Genomic DNA, 8,757 nt, shown 5'->3' with positions numbered 1-8,757 from the left:
TGCTGTGGATCCGAGGTGGATATTGTTGCAGCAGCAGGAGACGGAAGAGTGATGCTCAAACTAACGAGGAGACAGCGCAGCTCGCACTGCCAAGGGGCTTGGCAGGTGGCCCATTTTCTACAATTACCAAGGCGCCCGAGTCCCCCAAGCCATTACGCCGTGCCGATAAACCCTGACCGCTCGTGTGAGCTCACTCACACACCTCTCCAGACACGTGCGTCATGCTGACATCATCGCCACTTAGTGGTGGGTGACAGCTGTTACTGTTCACAACTTATTGCGACTACAAAGTCATAAGTGTAGTTGTGCACTTGTATGAGTAACAACATAAATAACCAGCCAAGATTAATCTTTCCAATAGCGATACTTACTTTAAGTAAAATAAAGTAAGTATCGCTTTAGACATCCCATCGGACACACAGCCTTCTGGGAGTGACAATTTTTCAGCAGTACTGGTTCAAACACGAAAACGAACCCTCCACTGGTTTCAACATTCAGTCAGGGTTGCTTAAAGCAATGCTGGGGAACCTCTGGATGCTTAGACAAGGACCCTCTCTATTATTATGATGTGCACATCCACATTATCATCATTACTACAGCAACTGGGCTGAATTGTAATCACCAGGTACGTGGCACCGTCTCGCCTCGATACAGCGAGACGACCGAGCCATCGGCTACCATCGCCACCGACCAGAGAGCAAGCGGCGCCGTTACCGGGCGTTCGAGCTCGGAGCGCGCGTCTCATCCACGTACGACATCACTGATCGCATCATCGGTCACGTCAAGATTATCATTACCACCACACAAGTACAACTACGCTCGTCGACTCAGCAGAGCCTCACCGAGTCTCGTCACTCTCTCAGGAGGATGCTGCAGTTGGGTGGCGACGACTGCCGTGTGGGAATCCCAATCGGGTCGCTGGGCGGTCTCATCTTCAAATTGGACAAATTTGGCCGACTCTTGCGAATGACGTCACGGGATCTTTAACGTCCCTTGTGACGCGGACGCCACATCACTAACCAGGGGCAGCCGCTGGATTTGAACCGTGAACCTCTGCCACGAGTAGCGAGGCCGCGACGCGCGTCGCCGTCGGTGTCAAAGGAGAAGTCGGCACGCGAGCAGAACGTGAAACAAGAGACGGGAGCGCGAATGATATACGCCGGACTTTACTCTGGGAAAATCGAAGCAAACGTTACGGGGTCGCGCGAGACGGACACGGCGACGCTGGAGCCAGGGACAGCGCCGTGGGGCTGCACATTCCCTGCCACGACACGGGACAGTAGATGCATTTTATCAGTGGCAAGACCCCAATGGCAAATCAGTGCCTACAAAATAAAGATTATTATTTAAATAACATTTACAAAATCTCAAATATTGTACAAAATAGTGCAAAGTATTCGTCAAGTTTTTTTTTGACAAGACAGAAGCTGTCATTGATCAATAGCCGGCCAACAGCCAGCCTATACCCTCACGGTTACGATGAGGATGAAGCAACACAACTCAGGCGGAGGAGCAGGAGGAAACGAGCGCACTCCCAGTGAGAGGACCGCTCTCACCGGGAGCCAGCCGTGTCCATAAATAACAGACAATAATTACGCGACCGAATGTGAAGCCGCCATCTCCCACGATGATTCCTGCGACGGAGCCGACGGCGAGTGCCGGGAGGTGTCTCGCCGAGACGATCGCGGGCGCCGGGCGGCACCGCAAGACGACGGTTGACCTCCGCCCTCCGACGTGACGAGTTTCGCGGTGCGCGTCATCGGGACGTCATCGAGTTTGTAACGCCAGTGACGGTTGATGAGGATTAAATGTTCATAGATAAAAAGAGTACTTTATTACAATCATATCTTCGAACTTCAAATGTAAAACAATTCCATTTTCCACTGCATTTACTAAGCACGGCAGCTTCATACAAAATAGAAATAAATTTCACCACCCACCCACACCCTCAAAAAATAACCGCTTCTTTACCGAAAGCGAACCTAGCACAGCCGCAGCAGCTCCACCGCGCGGGCCATGCAATTGACCGTCGCGAAGGCGAAAAACTGGCAGCGGAGCCAGTCCTCCAGATTCACGCCGCCACCCTCCGGCCCGTCCTGCGCCAGCGCCTTCTCCGCGAAGACCACCATGAGGAGGGCGCGCCGCACGTCCAGCCAGTTCCGCAGCACCTCCTGCAGCCGGCGGCCGTCGGGCCGGGGGCCGCCCAGCTCCCGCGTCAGGTGCTCGGCCTGGGGCCCCCACGCCAGCAGCTGCAGCGCGACGCGAGCCTCCGCGATGGGCAGGCGCGACGCGGGGTCCGGCTGCAGCAGCTGGAAGGCGAGGCGCTGCAGCCCGGTCGAGTAGCAGGACAGGCGCAGGAAGGGCGGCAAGTCGTCGGTGGAGTAGCCGGACGCGCGCAGGCCGGGGTCGTCCTCGAACGGGTTGGGCAGGTGCAGCATCTCGTAGATGAGGATGCCGGTCTGGAACTCGTCCAGCTTGCGGTACTGCGCCGCCGACAGCAGCTCCGGAGCCAGGCGCAGTTGCTCCGGCGGCGCCGACCCACCAAGCGGGCTGGCGCCGGTCTTGCCCTGGTCGTGGTGAGCCCGGTTCTTGGGCTGCTGCTGCTGCTTGGCCTGCAGGAAGTTGCTGAGGACGAGGCGAGGCGTGGGGTCGCCGGGCCGGCCGCTGTGCGCCAGCAGCAGGTTCTCGAGGCGCAGGCCGCAGTGCGTGACGCCGTGCATCTTGAGGTGCTCGAGCGCCACGCACAACTGCAGCAGCAGCAGGCTCGCGAGGCGCTCGTAGCGCTCGGGCTCGGCGCGGTGCTCCTCCGCCGAGGTCCTCACCAGGTCGGCCAGCGTCCGGTGCGGCGCCTCGCGCGTGATCACCACCAGGCGGCCGGGGTCGGCGCCGTCGGCGTCTTCGCCGTGCGGCAGCAGTGAGGGCGGCACCTCGGCGACGAAGTGGCCGCACTCCTGCTGGATGTTGTAGTGCACCGGCACGCCGCGCGTCACCGTCGCGCTCTGCTGCTGCAGCTGCCGCCGCGAAGCGTCGGCGCGGCCCTTGCACACCTGGGAGAGAGCGTGACGGTGGCGCGGTTAGTGCAGCAGACGCGCGACGCCCGCGAGAGGCGGCACGGCAAGTCGCGTGTCGAGCCGTCGCCGGAGTTTGAGAGTTGTTTCCCCGTGTGCCGTGAGGGGACACGCACGGCGTTGGGATGGCCGCATCTTCTCAACGGTTTGAGCCAAAGGTGCGGTTAAGAATGCAATCGCAATGCCGCACACACCTGTGCGTTGTTAAATCTCACCTCGGGAGGAGCCTGCAGGCAAAGATGAGTGTTCTTTTCGTGTCACTTAAACATTAAGGAAGGCGTGATTTTATAATCACGCCTTCACCACGCCAGACGGCCCCGCCGCACACCGACAGCTGGGGAGCGCTAAACTCTGTCGCTTGACCACTCAGCTCTGGTCGCTTCGCTTGCCCACAAAGTGGCACTCGTTTAAGCGCTCCTGCAACCGGAATTTGAACTCGCGACCTACCGACGACTGCGAGTCGCTCACGACCTGCTCAGAGCCGACCGGTGAGATCGACGCGGAGATCGACGCGGAGATTGACGCGGAGATCGACGCGGACAACGAGGACAAAGGGAAAGCGGCCGCGCCGACGACAAACACGGCGAGGGCCGGGGTACGAGCGGCCGTACACGCGGGGAAAGTGTCTCCAGTGGCCACGCGCCGGACACGCAGTAGGCTCGCTGAGCTACATGGCGGAGTCTGACGAGAGACTCGCAGCACCCCCCCTCTGCCATCCCCCCCCCCCCAAGTGCCTTGCGGCTGCCACTCGTGCCTTCCGCTGCCTTTGGTCGCAAAAACTCAACGCACAGCGGTGCCCGTCCCATGCAGTTTCCAGGCAATTTCGACAACAACCCAGTGGCTGTAGTGATGGTGGCGACGGTGATGGAGGCGGCGGTGGCATTGGTGACGGTGATGGTGGCGTCGGTGATGGAGGCGGCGGTGGCATTGGTGGCGGTGATGGTGGCGACGGTGATGGAGGCGGTGGTGGCATTGATGGCGGTGATAGCGGCGGTGGCGATAGTGGCGATGGCGGCGACGGTGGCGGCGGCACCTTGATGGCGTAGGCGTGGTTGGGGTCCTTGGCGTACGTGGCGGCGTAGTAGGTGCCGTCGCCGGCCTCGCAGCACGGCTTGTTGCTGCGCAGCTTGAAGTCGGGCCAGCTCTCCTCGCGCAGCCCCACGCGTGCCGCGCACCCGCGCATAAACACCTCCTCGCACTTTGCGGCGAGGCGGCGCGTGGCCTCGGCCTGCAGGCTCAGGATGCGCGCCGACACCGCCTCCGAGCTCTCGATGTTGCGGTAGACGCCGCCGACCGGCGCGACCACCTCGCCCCTCCCGTCGGCCGCGCCGGGTTTCGAGCCAGGCTGCCGCGGGTGCTGCTGCCGCGGCCCGCGGCCGTCGTAGGCCGCGTCGAGAGCCGGCGCGGGGAACGGGGAGCCGTCGCTGTCCGCGAGCGAGTCGTCGCTCTCGGGAATCGAGTCCTGCGACGTCGACTTGAGGGAGTGCGGCAGCCGCCGCCCGCGCGACGCCGGCGACGCGCCGCGCTCGGGAGTCGCGTCGCCGGAGAAGGCCGCGTGCACCGGGGAGCACTCCACGCTGTGCGACTTGAACAGCTGCTGCTGCCGCGGGCCCTGCTGCGCGCCCCCACCCCTGTCCTTCCTGGGCACGCGGCGGCCCAGCGGGTCCGTGTGGCTCAAGCCCTGCTGCTGCTGCTGCTGCTGCGCCCGCGCCACCTCGTGCCCCTCACCTTCCTCGCCCTTCGTCTCGCGCCGGTCGTGGGGGGCGGCCGCGTCGGGCCCGGCCTCGAACCCGCTCGGCGACGCCGACGCGGAGGAGCCGGCGCGGCTGCCGCTCCTCTTGGCGGGGAGGGGGGGCGGGGGGACCGACTCCGGGGTGGCGGCCCGGCCGTCCGCGTCGGCCGGGCCCTCGAACGCGATGGCGTCCTCGGAGGCCTCCCGCAGGGGACGCGGGTGTTTCTCCGGGGCCATTCCGGCCCGGAGCCGACCTGCAAAGACACAGGCGAGGTCAGGCGAGGTCAGGCGAGGTCAGGCGAGGTCACGCGAGCGCCACGTTACGGCCCCGACGCCGGCCGATGAAGCTACGACTGAACCGAGAGGGGGGAATAAGGAAGGAAGCGTGGACACACGGCTGGGCGTGCGGCGCACTCCCCGCGTCCCAGCAGGCGGCCGTGCGGTGTCCGTCTCAAACTCACCAAGCGCACCGACGGAAGAGCGAGCGAACTATTCTCGCTCTCCCATGCGGAGAGACGGGGCGGCGTCACGCGCACCCCTCCCCCCGCGAGTCACGGCGCTCGCACGCCGCAGCCGACGCCTCAGCGCTCAGCCCAGACGCACGTCCCTACTCTGGATGCTCGACTTGGCCGGAGAGACGAGCGCGGTGTGCTACGCCTCGTACGGGGGGGGGGGGATGACGAGGTCTAACGCGGAGGGCGGTTCGCGGCGACCCGAGAGGTGGGCTTCTCTCCTAGCCCTGTCGCGCGTCTCCTCCGATTGCGCCGAGTTCCCCGTGGCCACACCTTTCGCGGCGCATATTTCCAAACGTCCCAACTTTGCCTGAGGCTACGTCACTTCCCAAGCGAAGCCACTGGCTGTCGGCTCCGCGGAGAAATGCTGAAAATGTGGCTCAGTCAGTCAAGGCAGCGGTGAGGCATGACTCCATCCAGCGCAACCCGCGTCGCGCAGAGATCAGTCTGATAGGACGCTACTGTGCCCGCCAACCACGAGAGGCTGTAGCGCCGCTGTAGCTGACGGACAACCCCTGACCACACAACCCAAAGCTTTTCCTTCATAAGCACTGCCAATGTCTCTACTGCTCAGCGGTAGGGCGAGCGGTTCAGAGTCGTCGAGAGTTTAAAACCTCGTTGCCAGTTGACTCGCTAATGCAGAATTTCCACTCCTGGCTCAGGGCTGCGAAGAGGACATAAGCCACCGGCGTCTCGATGCTCATTTGAGCAGCACAGGAGCTCCGCTCCTTGCTGTGCCTCTCGCGTGTCAGAGGAACCTCCACTCCAGAGGAGCGTTGCAGGAGTTTAACAATGGGGAGGGGGGAAAGGGTGAATTTGAGGCGTCGCTGGCACGTGGGTTCAGGCCGCCACGGCCTCACACAAGGGTCTCACAATCGGCATCGAGGCAGTTTCAAGCGTGGCGACAGAGGCTCTGGGTGTCAAATGATTCCACGTTCTACGATTCCACGTTCTACCACCTCGCCCCACCTCACACTCACTACTCCAATACACACACACTCACATTCACCTACTATAATACACACACGAACTACTCTAATACACAACACACACACACAACTTATACAAAGACAAAGATCCCCCATACAGACTTAAAAGGCTGCGAGGCAAGTGCTGCTTGTGAGTCCCATGAAGGCCGGCCAACACCACGCCCTGCCACCTTTGTCTTCCCGGTGCTTTTTATTTACACATCATACCAAGTACTCATATGAGGCCGAGTCGACCGAGGGGAGGCCCAAGACCGGTTCCGATTTTCTCCACTGCTGTTGGTCTCGAGTGGGAATACAACTTGGGTGGCTGGGTTCTAAGCGCAGCGCGGTGACCCCTGCACCACCACCGCTCTAGTACTCAACGTGCACGAGGACGTCAATAATGTCCCTCCTCCTGTCAAACCCGACACACAGCCCGGCGGCTTGTGAGTCACGCCGCTCTCGCCACCACGCGAGACTCACGCCGCCCAGTGACGGCGCCGTGAGGGCCGGGTAAAGGCGCGGCCCCGCAGCAGGGGCTCAAGTGGGGCCCCGGGGCAAATTAAACGGACGCCCCCGCTCCGGGTCCACGCGTGCCGAGCGGACAATGCCGATGATGCGATTTGACGCTCGCCGGGTCGACACATGACGGGCCCGACCGATGACTCGAGAGCAACCCCGGGTCACGACGTTTCTCGACGCGGACAGCGAACGCTCCTCAGGAGGTTTCTTCCACTCGCCCTCCTCCCAGCTCACCGCCCGTGCCGCTATTTGCACAACGCCGCTCGGCGGCGAGACCGCACCCTCCGCCTCGCAGAGTCTCCACGAACTCGCTCGTCCCCCTCTCGTCTCGCTCTGCTAGCCTCCCCGTGCCCCTTCACTCTCGTAATCGAGCCCTCCGCTCGCCCTCTGCTCTAGTGGGAGGTCGCTCCCTATTCGCCGCTGCCCCCTCTGTCTGCGGTTCCCTCGCGTGGCCGTACACGTGGCCGTACACGTGGCCGACTCCATCCCGGCCGAGTCTTGAGACGTTTCTCTCCTCCTCCTGTCTCTCCATCTCAATTATCTTGTCGAGGAATCGCTCGATCCCCCCGGGGCCCTCACGGCCCCTCGCGGCTTCCCCCCGCGGGCCCCGGGCACGGCCGTGGGCCCACGTGGGGCTCTTCCTTGCTCAGCGCACTCCGACGCGTGCAGTCAAACACACGGTGAAAAATGAAAGTATATTTTTTTTACACATCCCATCAGCCGCACAGCCTACTGGGAAACATACTTATTGTGTGTTACTTACATTCTCTACAACAATGCTAATGTTATTTGTTGCTGTGTATTAGTGTAGAGCAATCCCACTACATAACCCACATAGAGATGTCTGGCCTATAATCATCTAGAATCACGGGACCTCCCTTGCCAGTATCAACTGTTTTAACATCTTAACACAACTGTTTTAACATCTGCACACAACTGTTTTAACATCTGAACACAACTGATTTAACATGTGAACACAACTGTTTTAACAACTTAACACAACTGTTGTAACATGTGAACACAACTGTTGTAACATGTGAACACAACTGTTGTAACATGTGAACACAACTGTTTTAACAACTTAACACAACTTTTTTAACATTTGAACACAACTGTTTTAACAACTTAACACAACTGTTTTAACATCTGAACACAACTGTTGTAACATGTGAACACAACTGTTTTAACATGTGAACACAACTGTTGTAACATGTGAACACAACTGTTTTAACATTTGAACACAACTGTTTTAACATCTTAACACAACTGTTGTAACATCTGAACACAACTGTTGTAACATGTGAACACAACTGTTTTAACATCTTAACACAACTGTTGTAACATCTGAACACAACTGTTGTAACATGTGAACACAACTGTTGTACCATCTGAACACAACTGTTTTAACAACTTAACACAACTGTTGTAACATGTGAACACAACTGTTGTAACATGTGAACACAACTGTTGTAACATGTGAACACAACTGTTGTAACATGTGAACACAACTGTTTTAACATCTTAACACAACTGTTTTATTGCCAGAAAGGGTAACACCTGATTCAAGCAAACCATACTCTGCTGATGAGACGCTGAATGTCGAAACCGATACTGCTGAAGTTATGCATGCTGTATGGCTGATGGGATATGTAACAAATAACTTTATGTTTTACGTGGAGGGTCACATTTGGGAAGGAGGCGAATCGTCAGCTTGGTTACTTGGGTCAAAGAGTTGGGGGTGGGGGGGAGAATGGGTACAGTGCATTCACACTGTCTGCATTCTCCCAGGTAGATGCTGACGCAGTCGGGCTGGGAGTCATGAGGAGGGTGACTCATCAGCAGCACCCTGCATGGCTGGGAGTCGTGAGGAGGGTGACTCATCAGCCCTGCTGCGCCTTGTGTGGCTTCCCAGAGAGGGAGGAGGGGTTGGAGGAGGTTGGAGGAGGTGATTGCGT

General features: G+C 59.4%; 1 protein-coding gene across 3 annotated transcripts in view; it reads right to left on the bottom strand.

Moving 5' to 3' along the window:
* Nucleotides 1–1,150: 1,150 nt before the first annotated feature.
* The window catches only part of LOC116942132 (inactive tyrosine-protein kinase PEAK1-like), a 53,078-nt gene continuing 45,471 nt past the window's right edge, over nt 1,151–8,757 (bottom strand). For all 3 annotated transcript variants that reach the window (XM_076066749.1, XM_076066752.1, XM_076066750.1), the window contains exons 4-5: nt 4,102–5,054; nt 1,151–3,047 (exon numbers count right to left, since the gene is read on the bottom strand). In XM_076066749.1, the coding sequence (XP_075922864.1) occupies nt 1,983–3,047; nt 4,102–5,054 (2,018 nt within the window). In that variant the 3' untranslated portion in view covers nt 1,151–1,982. The remainder of the gene's footprint in view (nt 3,048–4,101; nt 5,055–8,757) is intronic.

This window comes from Petromyzon marinus, chromosome 13, assembly GCF_048934315.1.
Source record: "Petromyzon marinus isolate PM22_M1 ecotype Great Lakes invasive population chromosome 13, UKy_Petmar_22M1.pri1.0, whole genome shotgun sequence".
Lineage (NCBI taxonomy): Eukaryota > Metazoa > Chordata > Hyperoartia > Petromyzontiformes > Petromyzontidae > Petromyzon > Petromyzon marinus.
The sequence above is the reverse complement of the archived record's forward strand: the minus strand, read 5'-3'. Positions and strand labels throughout refer to the sequence as shown.